The 20,846-nt window shown below is 56.0% G+C and overlaps 1 protein-coding gene across 3 annotated transcripts in view; it reads left to right on the plus strand.

Moving 5' to 3' along the window:
• Window positions 1-20,846, plus strand: part of PRDM15 (PR/SET domain 15) — a 51,441-nt gene that overhangs the window by 19,527 nt on the left and 11,068 nt on the right. For all 3 annotated transcript variants that reach the window (XM_032461066.1, XM_032461133.1, XM_032461152.1), the window contains 12 exons: window positions 1,477-1,597; window positions 3,199-3,380; window positions 3,717-3,811; window positions 4,176-4,263; window positions 8,969-9,136; window positions 11,044-11,138; window positions 13,060-13,191; window positions 13,568-13,702; window positions 14,468-14,631; window positions 15,525-15,604; window positions 15,809-15,928; window positions 19,700-19,831. In XM_032461066.1, coding sequence (XP_032316957.1) covers window positions 1,477-1,597; window positions 3,199-3,380; window positions 3,717-3,811; window positions 4,176-4,263; window positions 8,969-9,136; window positions 11,044-11,138; window positions 13,060-13,191; window positions 13,568-13,702; window positions 14,468-14,631; window positions 15,525-15,604; window positions 15,809-15,928; window positions 19,700-19,831 — 1,512 coding nt within the window. The remainder of the gene's footprint in view (window positions 1-1,476; window positions 1,598-3,198; window positions 3,381-3,716; window positions 3,812-4,175; window positions 4,264-8,968; window positions 9,137-11,043; window positions 11,139-13,059; window positions 13,192-13,567; window positions 13,703-14,467; window positions 14,632-15,524; window positions 15,605-15,808; window positions 15,929-19,699; window positions 19,832-20,846) is intronic.

The raw sequence follows: 20,846 nt of genomic DNA on the forward strand, positions 1-20,846 counted from the left end.
CCTGGGGGAGGAGCCATCGGGTGAGGGTGGTCCTGGGGGAGGAGTAACAGGAGTGGGGAAGGACCCGAGGCCGGGTTGCCTTCCTGCCAGGCAGAAAAACAGCACAGAGAGCCCTTGTGGAGAAAGAATCGAAGCCCGTCTCTCCTCTGAATCAGCTCTTTCGAGAACAACCTACATGCAGTGCAGTTGGCACTGCGGAGCGTGCAGGCTGTGAGCTTTGACAAGTGGGTCCACCGCTGTGACCAGTTTTCAGGACAGAGAGCACTTCCATCTCCCTGGCCACTTTCTTGCCTGTCTCGGCGTGGACTGGCATTCCCCATCCCGACACTCTCTGTGCCCAGCGTCCTGCTCACAGCACGTGGGGGAGACTCATCCACGTCAGGTTCCCCGCTGCTGCTCCTCCTTCGCTGCCGAGCATCGTTGTCCACTGTGGGTGTCCCACCGTCCGCTCCCCCATCACTTGTGGACGGGCATGCAGGTTTCCAGGCCATGGCTAAAGATTCTCTGACTGTACAGTAGCCTCAGTTGAGTTTCGAAGGACCTTAGACCCACTTTCTCGGGTGCACAGTCCCCACGAGGCCACGTCCTGCCGGTCCTAGCACGGCCTCTGCCGGAAGCACCCAGCAGCAGCGGATTCCTGGGGGGTCTCCCGTGTGAGGACCGGATGTGGTGCTCAGATACTAGCCAGTCCCCTCGCTACCCCCTTTACTGACCCCTGGGCAGTTTTTCTTTCTGCCGTCTGCTCTCTCCCAGTCTTCCTTCTGTGAGAGTGAGAAGAAATCCTTGTTCTTTCCCAGAATTAAAGAGGAGAATTCAAGGGAGCAGCCTTCACATAATAGTCTCAGGAAAAGTGGTTTAAACTTCCCTGGACAGTCTCCCTGCGTCTCTGTGCAAGTAGAGAAGACAAGAAAGAGGTGAAAAGCTTATTAAGTGATTGTTTCACAAAGTACTCGCTGTGTTAGGAAGACGCATCACAGCGGGGGAAGTGGCTCGGTCCTTTTGTGTCATATTCCTGTGTTTCATGTGTCTGGAGCTTCAGGCCAGGCCCTCCCACTGTGGTTTTTGGTATTTGACTCTTGTACAAAATGGTCATCTGCGTGTGAGCGCACTCAGGATGGCTTGTATAATTATTAAAACTGGTATTTCCAAATCTCTTAATAAGTTATAAGATCCCAGTCTGTATTAAAATGTTTTGGTTTTAGGTGGTGTGAAAAGGGATTGAAATAATGTTATCACTACTGTGATTTTAAAAAAGAATCACAGATTGTAACTCCAGTTTTAAGAGTGACATTTTGCTTTTCTAAACCTCCAGGTTAAGTGTGTGGATTCTAAAACACTGCCAGTCTCTTTTTCCCGTGAAAACCGTGCAGTCCGCGCCTACATCTTCAGCCTGGCTCTGGCCCCTTGGCCGTGTCCCCTGGGTTGGGTTGTTCCAGCCCCGGTGGTGACACAGCTTGTCCCCTCCCCTTCACACAGAGCAAGTGGCAGAGATCATGACCGAGGTGGAGCCTGTGACCGCCACGCCGGACGAGCGGATCATGGAGCTGGTGCTGGGGAAGCTGGCCACCACCGCCAGCGACGCTGGCTCCGTGCCCAAGTAAGTCTTGGCAGCAAGCCGCCCGTCTTTGGGGCAGAAGCACCGGTGGCAGCTGATGGAGCAGATGGCCTGATGAGAGGGGACTGGTTTCTTTCTTGCGGTGGGAAGTGGACATGCTTGGACAGCAGCAGGAACGTTCTGGAGCCCAGGAGTTTAATAGTGCATCCATTGTTTAAACTTTTTTTATTGTCATAAAATACACATGGGTTAAAATTTATCATCAACCATTTTTAAGCATACAGTTCGGTGGTTTTAAATGCATTCACAGGAGAAGTGGCTCAGTCTTTTTCTGTCATATTCCTGTATTTCATGTGTCTAGAGCTGCAGGCCTGGGTCCTTCTTACTGTGGTTATCTGATATGTGACTCTTGTACAAAATGGTCATCTGCTTGTGAACATACTCAAGATGGCTTGTGTAATGTTAAAAACTGATAATTCCAAATCTCTCAATAAGTTACAATTCCCAGTCTACATCAAAACCTTTTGGTTTTACGTGGCACAAAAAGGGGGTGAAATAGTGTCATCACTGCTGTGGTTTTTGTTGTGCCTCCAACCGTCCAGCTCCAGAACTTTCTCACCTTCCCCAAACTCCACACATACACAGCCGTAACTCCCCCACCCCCTTCCCCGCCCCGGGTACCCACGGGCTGCTTTCCGTCTCTGTGAAGACCCTGCATGAGGCCCCTCTGCCTCCAGGCACCTGACGTAGGGGGATCGGACAGCGTCGGTCCCTCTGTGCCTGGCCCGTCTCGCTCCGCACAGTGTCCTCAAGGCACATCCCTGCTGCAGCAGGTGCCAAAATTCCCTTCCACCTCAGGCGGCATAATACGCCGTCCTGTGGACGGGCCACATTTTGTGTATCCGCTCTTCCATCAAGGACACTTGTGTTTTCTGCCTTGGCTGTTGTGAGTAGTGCTGCTGTGATAAAACAGTTTGAATTTCTGTAAGTTTAACACTTGGTGTTCTTCTTCTTTTTATGAATAGAGAAAATATTTATATTTTAGTTATTATTCTTATATAATTTTTTTTGCCCTGAAGTGGAATAAACTAGGGCCCTTTCTGGAGTGTCAAAGCCTGCCTGGTCAAAACCTGCCTGGCCCTGGGTAGTCCGGGAACCTGCGGAAATCCTAAAAACAGAGCGATGTCAGAAATGGTGAATGTAGCCCATTTTCACTCTGCCTTACGCCAGAGGATATTGGTGACTTTCCATCAGAAACACATTTAATAGGGAGAAGAAATTTGAAAAATCAGGTTCAGGGGAAATAGGAACCAGGGTAGAGGTAAGACCCAGTGAAAAAGAACAGATGTGGTTACTTTAGCTGAGGCCCAGACTGAATTCCAGCTTCCTGGCAGGCAGAGCTAAAGCCCAGTAACATGTGTGGCTGGTACGTGAAAAGTTAACTGATGCCACTGCACGTTCAGGGTGTCTGTCCCCTCCAGACAGCCCAAAGCTGGAGGGACACCGGGCATGGTCCCTGCCCTGCCCCCGTCAGGCTGGGAAGATTTGAAAGGAGCTCTTTCCAAGATGATGTAACTCTGGACTTTTTCTCCAGCGACCTCGTGTCCCACCTGTCTTACCAGTGTGTGTGTCTAACCTGGCAGGTTCCCCCATCATCAGAGCGGCACCATCACCCTCAAGAGGAGCCTCATTCTCTCCAGCCGACACGGCATCCGGCGAAAGCTGGTCCGGCAGCTCGGGGAGCACAGGCGGGTCTACCAGTGCAGCATCTGCAGCAAGGTCTTCCAGAACAGCAGCAACCTGAGCAGGCACGTGCGCTCACACGGTGAGTCCCTGCGGCCACGCCCCTGGGTGGGCGTCTGGGGGTGGGGAGATGGGGATGGGGGGCCCCTGTGGGGATGGGGGTGCTTGGGGGTTGGGGACACTTCAGGGGCGGGGATGGGGGTGTCTGGGGGATGGGGGTACCTGGGGGGACAGTGATGGGGTCACCTTGAGGGGTAGGAAAAAGGAGGAGGCGCCCGTCTCCAGGTCCTCTTCTGCCTCAGTGTCGGTGCAGGGCTGCCTGTCTGAGCAGGGGGCTGGGCAGCATGTCCGAGGTGGGCCCCGTGGTTTCCGAGCTCACCTGGAGAAGTGAAGCAGCTCTTTTCTGGTTATTCCTTAGGTGACAAGCTGTTTAAATGTGAGGAATGTGCAAAGCTGTTCAGCCGCAAGGAGAGTCTGAAGCAGCACGTCTCCTACAAGCACAGCAGGAACGAGGTGGGTGAGCGGACTGGGGCTCTTCCTGGAAACAGAGGAGAACAGATCACATTGAAGCAAGAGTCACGAGAGAGGGGAGGGGGCCCGGGGCCTGGGCAGGCGCGGACAGGGCTCGGGGACGAGCCAGGAGGGCGCGGGCGGCGGACGTGCGCAGTGAGGGCACCTGAACGTGGGATTCTCTTCCTAGGCCGCGGGGTGGCCAGACTGAAAATTGTTCATGTCCCTAAGCTGGGCAGGAGGGCTGGAGAGGAAAGGGTCGTGAGCCACACACACCGGGCGGTGGGTGAAGAGGCTCCCCGTGGAGGAGGGCGGCCTCGCCTGCACCTGCCGCCGGCCTTCCTCTCACCACGGCCCCTCCCACCAGGTGGACAGCGAGTACAGGTACCGCTGCGGCACCTGCGAGAAGACCTTCCGCATCGAGAGCGCCCTGGAGTTTCACAACTGCAGGACAGGTGAGCGGCCGCCCGGCCCGCGCCACCCGAGCGGACGCTGCTGCCCGACCGGGTGGGAACCGTGCGCCTCCGCGGGGAGTCAAGGTGGATCCCACAGCCTCTCCTTCGACGTCCTCCTCCGTTCCGTCTGCTTTCAGGCAGCTGTTACTCACAGGTGGAAATGTTCCCGTGTAAAAAGAAGTTTATGCTCTGACTTCCTGTTATTCCACATGTTCCACTGGCCCACGTGTGAGAAGCAGGGGGTTTCATCCTCCCTGCAGCCGTGAGCGGCCGTGTAGGATTTGTTCTCCGGGCGAGAGAAGTACGCGGAGAGGTGGGGTGATGGCTGGGGGCGGGGACTTCTGCATCTTTGTCAGCTGGACCTTTCTTAACTGTCTGCTCTCCTCTGTCCCTGGATCCTGGACCCAGGCAGGGCCTGGCTGCTCCCAGGAGACCGTTTTCACTCTAAGCCTGCCTGTCTGGGGATCCACACAGGAGAGAGAGCCTCATGTGCAGTTAAAGCCGGTGTGCTTGGACCAGCCTGTGGCTGGGAGGGGGGTCTCTCTGGGCCTGCACAAGGGTCTCAGGTCCTGTCTCTGGCCAAGCTGGTGGCTGGCATGTGCCTGATGTATTAATCCCCGTGTGCGGCCAGGGGAACCAGTGGAGGATGCCCCATCCTGTCCCTGAGGCTGTCTCCCTGTGGGTCGTGGGTGGAGGTGCATGGCCTTGCTTCCTACCCAGGGAGGACGGAGGTGGGGGTGGTCACTCCCTCCTCTGGGAGCCATCATACACCGGGTGGGAGGCAGGGGCCTGGGGACCAGTGGCAGTCAGCTTCGAGACCTATCAGATTTGCCTTTGACTCTGAACCCCCTTCCCATGGAGCCTCTATGTGCAGCCCTCGCACCTCTATGCTGCTTCTCGTTAAGGTGCCGGCCACCCCACATCTCTTGGGGAGCCCTTAACCCCGTCACCTAACGCATTACCTGAATCTCCACTGGTGGCGTCCAGCGTCTGTTCCTGCAGCCTCCGCCGTATTTTTGTTTGGTTCAGTTTATCGTTTGTTCCGCTTTGAGGGCTCCTGTTTGAAACCACGCCTGTCCCCTTCATCTGCGGGGCCCTGCTCCCACAGTGGGGCTTCTCTGAGCGGCCGGTGAGCCTGTTTCACCTGAGCTCCAGCTGCTCTGCGGGGTCCATCAGGGCATGGAGTGGCCTCGGAAGCTTCCAGATGAACTTCCAGCATGTGACCCCATCTGCTTTCTGAGCCCTGCATCCCAGGTGTTCCCAACCGTTTCCCCACTGTTTCCTCTGATGCCCTGTCTGTCGGATGGGCCTCTGCTGTATTTGTTGACGGAAGCAGGATGGCGCCCTGTGTGGCCACACTCGGTTCTGCAGGAGTGCAGGGGGCGCCATCAGACTGCAGAGAGATGCCACATCCTGTCAGGGTCTTGGGTGAGGCAGACCCTCAAAGTCCAGGAAGAGAGGATGTCCTCTTTTTACCTTTATTTCTCTGGCCACAAATGAAACAAAGTTATTAAAGAAGTCAGAGCAGCGGTTGCTACACGTCAGCAAAAGATTCTGTTAAACCAGGCGTTTGTCTGTCTTCATTGTATAGGAAGAACCAAGCAGCCCGGAATCGAAATGCAGTTTCTAATTTCAAAGGTTAGACGTTTTGTCTGGAAAACAACGGATGAAGCTGGCAACTGAGCTCATCTGCACACCGTGCTATCTGCACACTCTGGCACTTTCTTATGCTATTCACGTGCAGAGGTGTCATCCTTAGACCGTTAAGTCAAGGGTTTGTGCAGTGTTGGGGAGACGCTCTGAAATGAGCAGTCTGATAGGTTTTCTCAAGCTGTCACTGAGTGGGGCCTGTCCCGGTGTGGCCAGACGCTGGTGTAACTCGGCTAAATGGCCCTCAGGCAAGACAGGGTCCCTCAGCCTCCCGTGCAGCGGCTCCCCCCGAAACCCACCATCCCATCTCCGATGACCCTGCGCCCCTGCTCTGCACCCGAGCCCACGTGTGGGGCTGCACCTCGCAGGCCCTGTAGTTTACCAGCCTTGAGACCAAAGAAAGAGGCTGGGGCCAGCGACAGAGTCTTCAGTGGTTTATTGGACAGAGGACCTTACACAGAGGATCCTGCAGCAACACCACACTGTGGGTGGCACACGAAGGCAGGACACGCAACAGCCTCTGCTCCTCGGGGGAGAGGGCGGCTGTGGCTGTTTACGGGGGATTGACGTCAGGTGGGCTCATCAGGTACCGGGGAAGCCGGCAGCGGGCGCCCGCGCCTCCCAGCCCCGCAGGCTAACGACCAGCACTGGGCAGATGCTCCCCTCTGATAAACTGGCAGGTGGCTCTGTGCTGGCCTAAGGACTAGAACAAGCACTAGGTGGGGCGAGGGGCAAGCAGTTCACATGGGCAGGTATGGGTGAAGCAGGGGCTGGTCGAGCAGGAGTGGACACAGAGCAGGAGGACAGCCATCTTGGCAGGCCTGATCGTACACCACATAATAGGCGTCCGTCCTCAGTTGCTGCGTTTTGTTAAAACGTGAGCGTGGACCTGGGTCGAGGGCAGCGGGAGCGTGGGTGGGAGAGGCTGTCCTTGAGGCTGTCTGCATTCCTGAGCTGGTGACCTGTGGATACCACGGCAAGGGCAAGCCACCCGTGGTGACAGCCTGGGCACTGGACGGCTGCTTCCAGCCCGCTCTCACCAGGAGGAAGCCACATCTGCGCCACGGGGAAACAGTTGGCGGTGGGCTCCCTCCGTGTACTGAGAGGGACTTCTCTTGGAGAGAAAGCTGAGTCCAAGGGCAACACGTGCACCTTCCACGCTGCTGGGGTCCAGGGCCAGTGGGGCCACCTGCCCGGGCTGGGGGCTCACCTTTGTGGGTGGGAAGGGGTCTTTGGTGACCTGATGGAACAGCACAGTAAGGTGTGGCCCTTGCCTCTGGTGGTCCCAGTCCTAAGAATCCGTGCTGAGGAAGTCGAGCAGGAAAGGAAAAAAAAAAAAAAACTTGCATTACTGAGGATCACTAAGTCACCCACACTGTCAAAAATAATAAAGTCAACAGTGATACATGAGATGGGTGGGATGTTACGTAGCCACTAAAACACGCATGGGCATGTTTGTCTGAGAAGCACACGTCCTGCACACGCACACACGTGGGTCACACGTGGGTGCGGGGGGCCGTGCAGACCCCCTCCCCGAGGGACCTACCTGCGCCGCATGTCGGGGTCACCTGGGAGAAGTTAAAACAGCTGCTGAGGCCTGAGCCCCCGGGGCATCGGGCAGGGGCTGGAGGCGTTTTGGTTCTAACTGCTGCCTGGGGAGGGCGCCGGGTGGGGGCTTCCGGTGGATGGAGGCCGGGGATGCTGCTTGACGTGTGGTGCGCAGGATGGCCCCACCCTGGAGAACGATCCGGCCCAGTGGTCACCCGTGCCCAGGCTGAGATTCCTGGACGTGGAGGTCCACTGTGCAGCCATGAGTGAGACCCCCAGTCAGAACCACTATAGAAAATGAACCTCTGCCTTCAGTCTCTGGGATTTGTGCACTTTGCAAACATTTATGGACTCTGGGGACTGATCAGTGGGCCAGAGCCAAGGACCCAGAAATTAGGGTGACAGAGTGTGTCCTTAGGCCCTTGCCCTGGAGGACACACACCTGTGTCATGCCCACCTGCACAGGTGACAAGGGCCAGGGCTCCTGGGGCTGTGGGAAGGCCAGTGGGCAGTGAGGGCTCCCTTCTGGGGCTGGTTTAGGCCACATGTCCTGGAAGGAGCAAGGTGGGCATGGTAGGGGAGGGGGAGCAGAGAACAAGTCAGAGCGGAGAGTGCGGGCTGATGGCCTGTGCTGGGTGAAGCCCTGAGACCCCCAGACTTGGGCAGAGGCAGACAACCATTGAGGTGCCCGATGGCTCTGCTGGTCGTGCCCCCAGGGAGCAGGCCTTCCAGGCTGCACCCGCTGGCTGTGGTTGGGGGCGGGATGATGGGGAGCCGAGGGGATGCTCTGGGCGCCTGGAGGGAGAGAGCAGAGTGGGGACTGTCAGAGGCCCTGGGGGGAGGCAGTTTGGCTCCTTTAAAGAGGGACTGGAGGTGAGGCCAGGACACTGGGATGTGGGTATTTCTGGAGGCTTTGTTGTGGGGGAGGGGTGTATTTGGCAGGGGGTGGGGATGCATGTCTACTAAAGGGGGCCTCGGAACAAGACAGTTTTGCTTACAGGTAGGAGAAATAGGGGGTGTTTATGTGCCGTGGGGAAGGAGCCTGGGGAGGGCAAGATGGGAGGGAAGGGGCACGGGATGGTGGGCTTCGGAGGAGCAGGTGCAGCGGCGGGGAAGAAGGTGGCTCCTCTGAGGCTGGGGGGAGCAGGGACGGGGGCTGCAGTCAGGTCGGCAGAGGTGGGGAGGGCCCAGGACAGCTGTGGATTCGGGCCTCTTTCCTTGCCAGGAATCCCAAGATTCTGTGGGTGATGCGTGATGCGCGGGGAGGAGGGCGGGTGCGGCTTCGTGGACAAAGACTGATCTGAATGTCCGCTCTGCCCATCAGGACTCGGCTGGCTCAGGCCTGGCTTGGCCCGGGGCTCCGTCAGCTCAGGTGGTACTGTTTCTGGGCCTCCTCCAGCTCAGGCCATTCTTCACCTGAGCCTCAACGCCAGTCCCAAGGCCCTCGGCTGAGCCTGCCCTCGGCGTCATTTACCGAAATGTTGCCTCTTGTTTGCTTCTTTGACAGACGACAAGACGTTCCAGTGTGAGATGTGTTTCAGATTCTTCTCCACCAACAGCAACCTTTCCAAGCACAAGAAGAAGCATGGGGACAAGAAGTTTGCTTGTGAAGTCTGCAGCAAGATGTTCTACCGCAAGGACGTCATGCTGGACCACCAGAGGAGGCACCTGGAAGGTGAGCGCGCCTGCGTGGTCGGGGATGCGGGCCCCGCCCCCGTGTGCGCATCCCGGCCCTGTGTGCGCATCCGCGAGGCACCACCCAATGGGAGTCCGCTTACAGCGTCCCGCGTTGGTCGGTGCTGCTGGAAGCGTCCTAAATGCTCCACCGCGGGGAAGTTGAGAAAACTAGACTGTATGACTGAACGGTATGCAGTCATTAAAAGTGTGTTCTCAAAGAGTTTTTAAATTTAGAATGGTGAGGAAATGCTTTCAATATGACAGAAAGTAAGAGAAAAGCAGCGTATGGAATGTCACGTGGGGTCTGTTTTCAGCAGTGTGCGAGGAACAGAAATGTTCCAGGCGGATGCTGTGGGTGGGGCCACCAGTGATTTCCCCCTTATTCCTCCTGCTCTGGACGACGACCCTCGCCCTTTGTAGTGGGCTTGGGGCGCCTGGGGGCTGCCTGTCCAAGTGGTGGGTTTATGAGCGGCCAGGCCAGGAGAAAGATGGATTCCGTTGGGATCAGTAATGGGGTGCGACAAAGGAATGAGGCAGAACTGGAAATGAGGCGTGGGATGCACATGACCCCACAGGGCAGACTCTGAGCTGTGCCAGCAGCAGCCCGGAGGAGAGGGCAGGGGCATTGGGCAGGGAACGTGACCTGGGCCGCCGGTGTGTTCTGAGCACTGTCCCCAACCGGGGGGTTTTCTCAGAGCCTGCTCAGACCCTCTGTGAAAACAGCATTTTAGTTTAGTAATCCTGATTTTGACCCTAAAAGCCACCACCCTCTTGCCGACCAGCCCTCTGTAAGCGACGCTCACTGAGCAGAGCACCTTCCTATGAAGTCTGAAAAAACTCAGTTTACATAGAATTGCAAAAGAAGTATATGAAGGTTGGGGGGGAAAGTAAGAAAATGAGGTCGTGTGTGAAGTCTGATCGGTCCACGCAGATGTGTGTACACACCTGTCACCACAGCCTTTAAAATAAACCTGGAGTGGCATCCTGCATCACCTCAGCACCCTGCCTTTTTACCTGGCCGTCCTTAACGTGGTTTCATGAGCCCTGCCCCCTTCCCTCTGTGAGCCGGTGGGGCACTGAGGGCCTCTCCAGCCAAACCTGGTGTCCACTTACAGCTGGGTGGTCTCGGTCACCTCCTGGGCCTCCATTTCCTCCCCGGTGCAGTGGGGATGGTCACTGTGCCTGGCCCGCTGGGCTGGTTGGACTGGACCCTGATTGGAGAGCCCCAGGCAGGCCCATAGGTGCCACCATTGCGGCTGAAAGTCAGGTGTTTCTTGACTGACATAAACCTGGGCTGCAGAAAGATGGGTCAGGGTGTCCAGGCCACTAGAGAGGAAGTTCTCTCTTTTATTCAAAGATTCCCTGTTCCATGTGAACTTCTAAGTCTGTTTTGATCCCAATTATGAAGTTATGCCTTAAAACCATAGAGATTTTGTTACTGTCTGACTTTTTACCTTGATCCTGATTCAGCTGATTTAATTTGAAGGATGAATATTAGTATTTTTTAAATAAAAAGGCCTGCCTGCTCACAGCCACCTACAAGAACCCCACCTTTGCCTGAGCACAGATTGATTGAGTTAGATTGAGTACAGATACCTTCCTTAACAGTAGCTCATTACAACTTCTCTACATGTAATACTCAAGATGCTCGCTGCCCTGGTATTTCCAAGTTTCAGGCGCAAGGCCTGGGAGCCCATGGGCAGCCTGCCTCCTCTCCCTGGGGCCCCGGGTAGGAGAAGTGGGTAGACTGATTTGTCATGTACAAGTGACGCCGATCGCTTCTTGGTCCCACTCGTGGGCATCCCTGTCCTGCGTCCAGCTGGAGGTGACCCAGCTGATGTGGAAGTGGCCAGGCGTGCCCCGTCCCATGTGCACTGACTCTCTGTCGGGCGGGTGGGGTTTCAGGAGTGCGGCGGGTGAAGAGAGAAGACGTGGAGGCCGGCGGCGAGAACCTGGTCCGCTACAAGAAGGAGCCGTCAGGATGCCCGGTGTGCGGCAAGGTAACGCGCCAGCCGGGTTTTCTTTAGGGAAACTCAGAGCTCTCCCCACTGCACATTGGTGGGAGGGAATGTTTAGGGTCACTGCGGATACTCGGGTGTCCAGAGCCACAGCACCCCTCACTCAGTCCTCTTGTCATCTGCTTTCTTACCTTTGGGGTGGGCCTCCAGTGAAGGAGCTGGGGAGTGGGTGTTTCTCCTGACAGCCTCCTCTCCCCTTGGCCATGATTTTTCACTGATGCTGCCCTGGCACTCATGCTCTGTCTCTAGTGCCCTGTGCCATGTCCTTGTGGTAAAGGAGGCAGGACAGCCCGGGTTTATTTTCCTGGTCAATGCCGATCCCCCCGTAGCATTTTCGAGTGAGGGACTGACCCAGCCACGGCCACATGCTCTGTGTACTTTCCATCGATGCCAGCACCCCAGTGAGCATATCTGTTCAGGGCATCCGAGCTGGCTGTCAGAGGGGCCCGAGTCCTTGGCAGACCCTGAATGTCCAGAGTGCATGGCCCATCAGAGCAGCCGGGCCACATCCAACAGTGAGCACTGGTCAGAACTGCGTGGGGAACCCTGCCCGGAAGCTCCCGTCCAGGCCATGTCAGCTGGCCTTGTGAAATGGTGGTGGTCTTTGCCAACAAGCTCCTGGTCTCAGCTGGAAGTGCGGTTACTTGTTCCTCCCATGACTCAGGTTGCCGAGTCTTTCAGCCACGTGCAGTCCACATGAGCCCAGTGGCCCTGGAGGGACAGGGCACCCTCAGCAGCCTCCAGGTCCTGAGGGTGGAGAAGCAAAGGCCTTGGGTGGACGGGCAGCTGTGACTTGGCCCGGCCTGCCGGCACATGGCAACACTGCCAGATGTTTTGACCTTTTCAAGAGAAAACGGAAATCTGTGTTTTTATGAGAAATTTCCTGTTATTTTTCAAACCACAAAGCAGACAGGTCAGCAGAGTGGCATGGCCTGTGGGCCCCAGGTTGGGGCTTTGACTTAGTGTGGGTTTGGGGGCCAGTGAGGCTAGAGGGGAATGGGGAGCTGGTGCAGCAGAACACATACCAGAGCCCAGTGGCCGGGCGCCACCAAGCCCTGGGTAGGGGTGGTGGAGGCTAGGTTGGCCCTGTGTCTAAGCTAGGCACCTGCTGACCGCTGGGACGGAGCCTGCACCCTGTGTCCAGCCCATCCTCCCACGCAGCCTCCCTGAGCTTCATCTAGGGGCTGTTGGCCCCAAGTCACCTGCAGAACAGCTTCTCTTTCATTCATCTGTTGCATTCTCTTCCTGAGCACCTGTGAGGCTTGATGAGCTATAGATCTGCTTTCTGGGTTGTTTGGCCATTGGGAAGGCTGTCCGGATGGAAGACTGTCAGATCAGTGGGGACCTGGGGGTGTTCTCTGCTGCCCGTCTTGTCCACTGAGCTCTGCTGATGGACACGGGGCCACATCTGACCTGTGGGCCACTGTGTCCCCAGCCTGGCCCCAGTGGGTGAGTACTGAGTAAATGAGTCCCCACACCCATCATTTCTGGAAATACCGAGAAGTTGGGGGAAGTGATAGGAATTATGCATAAAATAACGGAGCACAACTGAGGACGTAACTCTTTGATACCCACTTTCAGAAAACCGCAGCAGTTTCTGTGACTTACTGTCTTGGTAGGCCCTGTCCTAGTGAAATATTTAAGTGAGTTGAATAAAACTGAGCTGAATACTGTTTGTAGTGAAGGCTGGATAATGGTCAATTGTGTATATAATGTAAGCACCAATTTAAATTATTAAACTATCCTGATTGTAACACTAAGTGATTATTTGTGTATCTCACTGAGTTGCTGCAACTCAAACTTTGTAGGTAAACGTACTGTGTTTTTGTGTTCAGTTATGGTTCTCAGTGAGGCTCGATGTGCACGTAGCAGGCTTCCCCACCCCCAGCTCTCCTGCCCGCAGGTGTTCTCCTGCAGGAGCAACATGAACAAGCACCTGCTGACCCACGGCGACAAGAAGTACACCTGTGAGATCTGCGGGCGCAAGTTCTTCCGTGTGGACGTGCTCAGGGACCACATCCACGTCCACTTCAAGGTTTGCAGGCATTGTGCGCGGAGGCGGGGCGCGTGCGGAGGCGGGGGCGGGCGCGGGCGCGGGCGGGCGGGGCCCGCCCCCTGGATAGGCTCGGCTGTGATGCTACTCTTCAGATAAGCCCTCAGGAGTGTTTGTTGTTCCTCCTGCAGCCCACCTGTAGGGCTCGAGCTAAAATCCCTCCGTGCTAGGTACCTCCCAAGAGAAGAACAAGAGTCGGGATGGGGGCGTTTGCTTCCCTCCCTGCCTTTGAGGCCCTAACTCAGGGGAGTGGGGCGTCCCAAGTGACCCGAGGGAGCGGTTTGCTTCTGATGTTCCAATAACTGGTTAAAGCTTCCGCCAGGCGTGTTAGAAATCGGCCATGGTGACTGTTTTCCAGGACATCGCGCTAATGGATGACCACCAGAGGGAAGAGTTTATTGGCAAGATTGGGATCTCCTCGGAGGAAAATGATGACAATTCTGACGAGAGCGCAGACTCGGAGCCTCACAAGTACAGCTGCAAAAGATGTCAGGTAACCAGGACTACGGCCTTCACGGGCCTGGGGCTGCCCGGAAAGGAGGCTTGTGCTACAGGGCTGCTGGCCTGCAGGGGCTCGGGTGTGGGGGCCTGCCTCCCAGACGTTCTGGAAGGTGCCCCAAGTCTCGTTGCTTCTCAGGATGGTGGGTGTGGGTCTTACCCCAACAGGCAGACCACCGTCTCAGAACAGTCTGGTCCACCATGCCTGTGTGGCTGACCCAGGGAGATCCGTGTCCGCTGGGGCTCCTCTCTCCTCCCCCTTCACCTCTGCCTGCCCCACAGACGGCAGGGGGCCTCGCTTAGAGGAGCGTTTTGTTTCTAAGGACCCGGTGCTCCCCGTCTTCACGGCATGTATGAGCCTTGTCTCTGCGGCTTCACTGCTTCAGGAGCCGCGGTCTTTTTTTCTGCCCAGCGCAGGTTCCTGTGTTCTACACGGGCCTTGGCACCTGTGCACCTGTCAGGGGCATGGGCGAGAGACAGAGGTCGGGTGGGTGGGTGAGTGGAGAGGAGGAGGGTTCTGGAAGCCGGCCAGGGAGGGCGCACCTGCTGGGAGGTCCAGGAGGACCTGGGGTCCGTTTGTTACACTCCCCCGGCCTCACGGTTTTGCCTGGCGCGGGCCCTGCCCTAGGGAGTCTCTTCCTTTTCTGCTGGGGAGTGGGCTCTCACCGGTGTCTCGGGCGCCTGGGTGCGCGGCGGGGCAGCATCAGCTGCGGAGGTCCCGGGCTGAGTGCACACGTGTGAACCGAGTGCGTGTCTGCAGCTCACCTTTGGCCGCGGGAAGGAGTACCTGAAGCACATCATGGAGGTGCACAAGGAGAAGGGCTATGGCTGCAGCATCTGCAACCGCCGCTTTGCCCTGAAGGCCACTTACCACGCCCACATGGTCATCCACCGTGAGAACCTGCCGGACCCCAACGTACAGAAGTGAGGCCTCCTGGGCGGGACTCCGGCGTCCGGGGGAGTGCGGAGGGAGGGCTGCTTCCTTGCAGAGAGGCAGGCGCTCTAATAAGCCATCTGGAGCACAGAGCAGCTTCCGTCTCCTGAGGGAGCCCTGGGCCGGGCCAGGTCAGGGGAAGTGCTAGCCTTGCTTGTCCCCTAGGCCATCAGTACCCTCCCAGCTCGCACCCTCTCCTGGACTCACCACATGGGAGGCCGCGTTGCAGGCCTGCCTATATACGACCAGAGACCCTTTCCCCCACAGTAATTAGGTTTCAAGAATGCCGGTCCCACATCTGGCTACAGCCTGTAATCAATGCTGTGTGTCCCAGCATGTCAGCCGACAGTCTTGTTTAAAGCTTATTAGTCTGCTGGGGCTGCCGGGTGGGCAGTGTGAATGCAGAATAGTGTTATCCCAGTGCTGGAGGCCGGAGGTTCTAGATGGAGCAGGGCTGGTTCCTGCTGTGGCGGTGAGCGAGGGTCTGGTCCAGGCCTGTCTCCTTGGCTTTTGGATGCTGCCTTCTCCTTGTGTCCTCGTGGCCTCCCACCTGTGCATTCCTCTGTGTCCATTTATAAGGACACCAGCCATACTGGATTAGGGCCCACCCTAGCGACCTCATTTTTGACTTGACCCCTGTAAGCACCCCATCTCCAAGCACAGTCACGTTCTGAGGTGCTGGGAGCCAGGACTCCATAGTGTGAATTTTGAAGGGGCACAGTTCAGCTCAGACGGAGGCTAACATCTGTGGGTCCCTCGTCACCCACGTATCCGTGGCACCATTTTAGCCCACCTGCTGTTAGAGGCGCTTAGGAAAGTGCATCCTGCTGCTGCGGACCCCGCAGGGCCGTGTGGCCAGTCCTGAGGCTGCATCTGGTTTCAGGTACATTCACCCCTGCGAGATATGCGGGCGGATCTTCAACAGCATCGGGAACTTGGAGCGGCATAAGCTCATCCACACAGGTAGCCTTTCGCAGGAGGATGCGGTGCCCGCGCTGCGGGAGCCCCTCCCGCCCCTCCAGCACCGCCCTGGTCCCCGTGCTGCTCCTGGCGGAGGGCTCCGCGCGGGCCCTGCTCCCAGCTGCGGGTGGGGCCATGCCTCTCCTTCATGTGGTGCCCACGGGTAAGGAGTTCCAGGTTTGCAAGTTGGACGTGTTTGCTTCCCAGGGGTGAAAAGCCACGCCTGTGAGCAGTGTGGGAAGTCCTTTGCCAGGAAGGACATGCTGAAGGAGCACATGCGCGTGCACGACAACATCCGCGAGTACCTGTGCGCCGAGTGCGGGAAAGGTGAGTGCGGGCGCCCTCCGGCGGCGGCGGCGGCGGCGGCGGCGGCGGGGAGAGGCGCGCGGGCTGCGGCGGGGGTCGCTCAGACCTGAGTCGTTTTAAGGAAGACAAAACGTGAAGTCTTTAAGTGAGGATCCAGATGAAAAATAAAGCAGCCAAAGGTAGAAAGACGGCATAAAATCAAGGCACAAGTAAACCGTTTTAAAAGTAGGGAAATGGTGCAGCGTATGATTGTTTAAAGTCACCATATGGCCTGAGTGTAGATACAGAATCGTCCCTGGTAGTGACTACTGACTAGAACCAGCTGTTTATTAAGACGCGGATTACTGTGGCCTTTATTCTGAGCGGGTGAAATTAGTTAAATCTATTAATAAAATATCTGACATCAGTAAGTGTAATGAGGGGAAAAAAGATAATCCCAGTACCTGGTAAAATTTTAACCCATTTCTGTTTAAAAACAAACCCAAACTGTCAGGAAGCCCCGGAGCAGTGGGTTTTTCTCTGGCGGCTTCTAGCGGCGCCTGGCGCTGTGTGCAGGGGGCAGTGGCAGGGCCACCCCCACTCGGTGACAGGATAAGCCAGAGTCAACTGCTTTGCCTTCAAGATCTTTTTAAAATTTAATGTTCAGTTTTATTTGTTCCTTTATTTTTTTTTTTAAATTAAACAGAAAAGTTTGAAGGAAACACCAACACCCTGGAATTCCATTCACTGGATAACCCCCATGAGACAGATAAGATTACGTGTAAAAGGCTAAAAGAATTAAATGCAGAGAAAAGCAGAAAGTGGAAAGTTCTCTCTCCCCCGACCCTGGGCCCCAGTTCTAGAAGTGACAGTTTCTCCTCCGTTCTCCAAAATAGCTCTGTGCGGCATGTAGATTATCTGATTGAAAAAGCACCTAGCTGAAAAAAAATTTTTTGAATGACACAAATGGGTATGCCAAATAAAGTTATCCCCACCTCGGATCTCAGTAACAACCTTCAAAAGAACCCTTTAATCCTTGGCATGAACATTTCTAGAGGTTTCTCCACGTGTCTTAGTGACGGCCATGCTAGCTGGGGCTCCAGTGCCGTCTTTGCCCCAGCTCTTCCAGCCTTTCCCCCTAGGGCGAGAATGGGGTAGACCTGGGGTGGGGGTGGGCCCCCAGGTGGGCAGGGGGCAGCCACACCTGAGCCCTGGGTGCAGCTCGTCAGGCCAGGCAGGGCGGAGGGCCCAGAGGTCAGGGTCACGTCTTGTATTAGATACACTTTTATATTTGAAATGTATTGAATGTTCAGTTTCAGGATTTCTGAACACTTCCAATAAAATGCTGGTGTCAGTACTCGGGTTACCATATTCATTGTACATAATCCTCAAATAAAATGTCGGTGGTTGTTTTGCTTTCACATTCTGGTCACTGGCACGTGCAAGCAGCTGCTTGCGCTTCCCTGTTCTTTCCGTACCTTGCTTTTTATTTACTTAAGTATCCAGCGTGGTGATCTTTTCGTATCAGAACAGGCAAATACTGCCCTAATTTTTCTCTCAAAACCTTGGCAAGTTTCCTTCCTGTGGATCCTGCCACCAGACCGTTTTATTTAGGTACTCGGGGTTTTTTGGTGCGCAGTCTTTCATCACTGCAGGCGGTGTTGCAGGAAGTGCTCTCGCATATTGTTACTTTAGATTATTTCCCTAAAAATTCTAGACCCAACTAGGCCTTGTTCCAGCGAGGGGCTGTAGAAGTGATGTGAGCCGCGCCACCTGCACCACGCCCCGTGGGTTCCGTGTGGAGCATTCGTAGCCGGGGATACACGGGAAAACACCTTGTTCAGAACACGGTGTGCCGTGAGGCACTCAGGACAGACCCCCCTGGTGGCTGGGCGACCTGTGTGGGGAAACCGCCAGGCCCTGAGCGGTGGAAGGGGTGCCCGTTCCAGGTGCGGGAATTCTCGGTGCTTAAAAAATACCTGTTTTCCCCGGAGTGAGATGTGAGCGTGGCGCAGACTGAGTCACATCCCCGCAGAGAGCGCCTGACGACTTCCACCACGTGGCAGCCACATTTACTTTAAAACTGCTCAAGGTATTTTTTTAAATAGAGAAAGATGAGCATGATTGATGCTGGCTGTGATGGGGAGGTCAGAACGGGGGTGAAATTTATTGTGTCTTTCCTCCTGTGCATTTTCTGTGTTTTTTAGAACCATGTGTACTTCTGTAGTTTAGGGTAAGTTCATTTTAGACATACGGGGAGAAAGCGACTGGTTTAGGGCGGGACAGCAAAGACCTTTCTGTTCATTTACTCCCTGGGTGCTGACCCAGCGTAAAATGTGTGCGAGTATCTGCCACTGCACTGCTTGTGACAGAGGACAGCCTGAAACACCAAGGGATTAATGACATCGGCTTCTGGGCCTTTGCACTGGCTTTTCCCCCACTAGGAATGCTGTTCCCCCAAGTAGCTCTCAGCCCCCTCCCACACTTCTTCCAAGCCACTTTTTTAGATGCCCTGAGGCCCCACGTTATGAGCCAGTGCCAGGCTGCCTCCACGCGCTCCATCCCCACCCCTGCTTTATCCTGCTCGTCTTTCCCTCATGTGATGCTCTGCCTTCGCTTGTTTGCCCCCCTCCACATGAAGCTGGGGACTCAGTGTGGCTCACTGCTCAGCCTCCAGCACTTGGAGCAGTGCCGGCCTGTGGCAGGAGCTCAGGGGTCTGTTAATGAGCAAATGCAAGCCATGAAAGCAATGCGAGGGTCAGGTTCATCTTGGCTGAACGAGTACCAAATGATGAGGCCAACAGAGGTGGACAGAGGGTGGGGATTGGGAGATGTGAAGCTGCTCAGGGTGCTCCCAGGAGTGTGTCCGGCGCCAGTGTGACCTGGGAGGGTGGTCCGGGCTGCCCGAGCTCACGCTCTGGGCCGACCTCTTGTTGCCTGTAGTTTTTTTCACTATGAGTGTGTAATTTTTTTTTAACCCCAAAGATAAATAATTTTTTAAGGGTCCCCCTCGCCTCTAGCCCCTGCAGCCCCACACCCTCCCTTCCTGTGCAGCATCGCTCACCTAGTGGGTCTCCCTGGCTCAGACCCTCCATCCCTAATTCAGACCCTGAGCCAGGGTCACCCCTTCTTCAGCACCTGACTTAGTGAGGTTGTAGCTCATTTCATCGCCTTCAGCAAAGGTTGACTTTGTGACATTAAACTAAAGGTAGGTTAAAGTCCGTGTTTAGCCTTAGAGCTTCTAATCTTCATTAACGTTTACGTCATCAAGATCAACAGCAAACCTCAGGAGACCTGGACGTGGCTTGCCAGAAGATTTGGTTGGGTCCCAGTGGTTAGTTTGGCACATTTCCCCACCGCTCCCGTTGTTGGCGAGCACTGACCATCAGGGCTGGGCGGGCACTGACCAGATGGGCTGGCCAGACGTCGACAGTAAATCCCTAAGGGCCTCTGAGGGCACCGCTGCTCGCCTCGCCACTGATGGAGGGGTCGTCTTGAAGGCGTGTCCCCTGCACCCTGTCCTTCCTCTTTTCGGGTTCCACACTCACCCAGACCTGTGCCTGCCCTGGGGGCTGGGGGGCGGGGCTGGGGCACATGCTCTGTCGGAGGTGGGCGGACACTGGAGGGGGTGCAGGGGGCAGGAACTGTCAGTGGGCGGGGCGTGGGCACTGTCGGTGGGCGGGGCGAGGGGCGGGGCGTGGGCACTGTCGGTGGGCGGGGCGCGAGGCCAAGTGGGCACCGTCGGGGTGTCTGCGGGCGCCAGCTCCGGGCGGCCCTGGAAGCCGCAGCGCGCTGACCTGCTTCGCCCCGCAGGCATGAAGACCAAGCACGCGCTGCGCCACCACATGAAGCTGCACAAGGGCATCAAGGAGTACGAGTGCAGGGAGTGCCACCGCAAGTTCGCGCAGAAGGTCAACATGCTCAAGCACTACAAGCGGCACACGGGTGAGTCGCGCTTCCCAGCCTGGCGAGGAAACGGCACCGGGAGAACCGCCGCTGCTCCTCACTGTCTTAAGCTCCCGACAGGCTGCAGTCTTTCTGGCCGAGCCCCCAAGAGTCGGTTAAGTAGCCGATTTCTCAGAAGCTACTCCTCCCCGCCGGCGCCCTGCATCCCTGCACACGCCAGGGGAGCCCAGGTCACCCCGCAACTTGTGGTCCTCAGTGTCCTAACCTTCCGCTCGGCCATTTCCCTGCAGGAGCATGTGCCCAAGCACAGACCGGGGCCCAAGCCCTGTGTGCACACTGATGATCATGTCGTCGTCCAGACAGGAGACACTGGGCCATCTTCAGTGTCCATCAGTAGGGCAGTGGCTAAATTGTGGTGTGTCTGCCAGAAAGGACAATGCGTTTCTTACAAGTGATGAGATGTATATGTTAATTTACATAGAAATTTATGATACAGTGGGAGAAAAGCTGGCCTATACAGCAAATGAGTTCATTTTTTATGAAACGTTTGTATGTGGGTAAATGTGTGTGTGTAACAGAGAATTCAGATAGATGTCGTATGAGAGAAGGTTGTCCCTGGGTGATGGAGTGGGTCTGAAGTTCCTGGCAGGAGCCTCTAGTTGCTTCCGTGTCCTCTCTAAAATGGACTTGAGGGGGAGGGTACAGCTCAAGTGGTAGAGTGCATGCTTAGCATACACAAGGTCCTGGGCTCAATCCCCAGCCCCTCCTCTAAAAACAAATAAATAGACCTAATTACTTCCCCCCCAAAAAAATAAAAATTTTTTTAAATAAATAAAAAAATAAAATGGACTTGAGTCCTGCCACCGCCTGGCCCGGCCCTGGAGTGCCAGCCCCCACATCACTGGACTTCCACAAAAGTGTGCAGCCCTCTTCCTGGAGAAGCTCTCACTCCCCTGGGACTGGGTCCTGCGCCTCCTCCAGGGTCTCATGACCCTCCACCCACTGCCACGCCACTGGGGTGTAGTGGCCTCTGTCCTTCTGGCCTCCAAGAGCC

The sequence above is a fragment of the Camelus ferus genome, chromosome 1 (assembly GCF_009834535.1).
Source record: "Camelus ferus isolate YT-003-E chromosome 1, BCGSAC_Cfer_1.0, whole genome shotgun sequence".
NCBI classification, from domain to species: Eukaryota; Metazoa; Chordata; class Mammalia; order Artiodactyla; family Camelidae; genus Camelus; species Camelus ferus.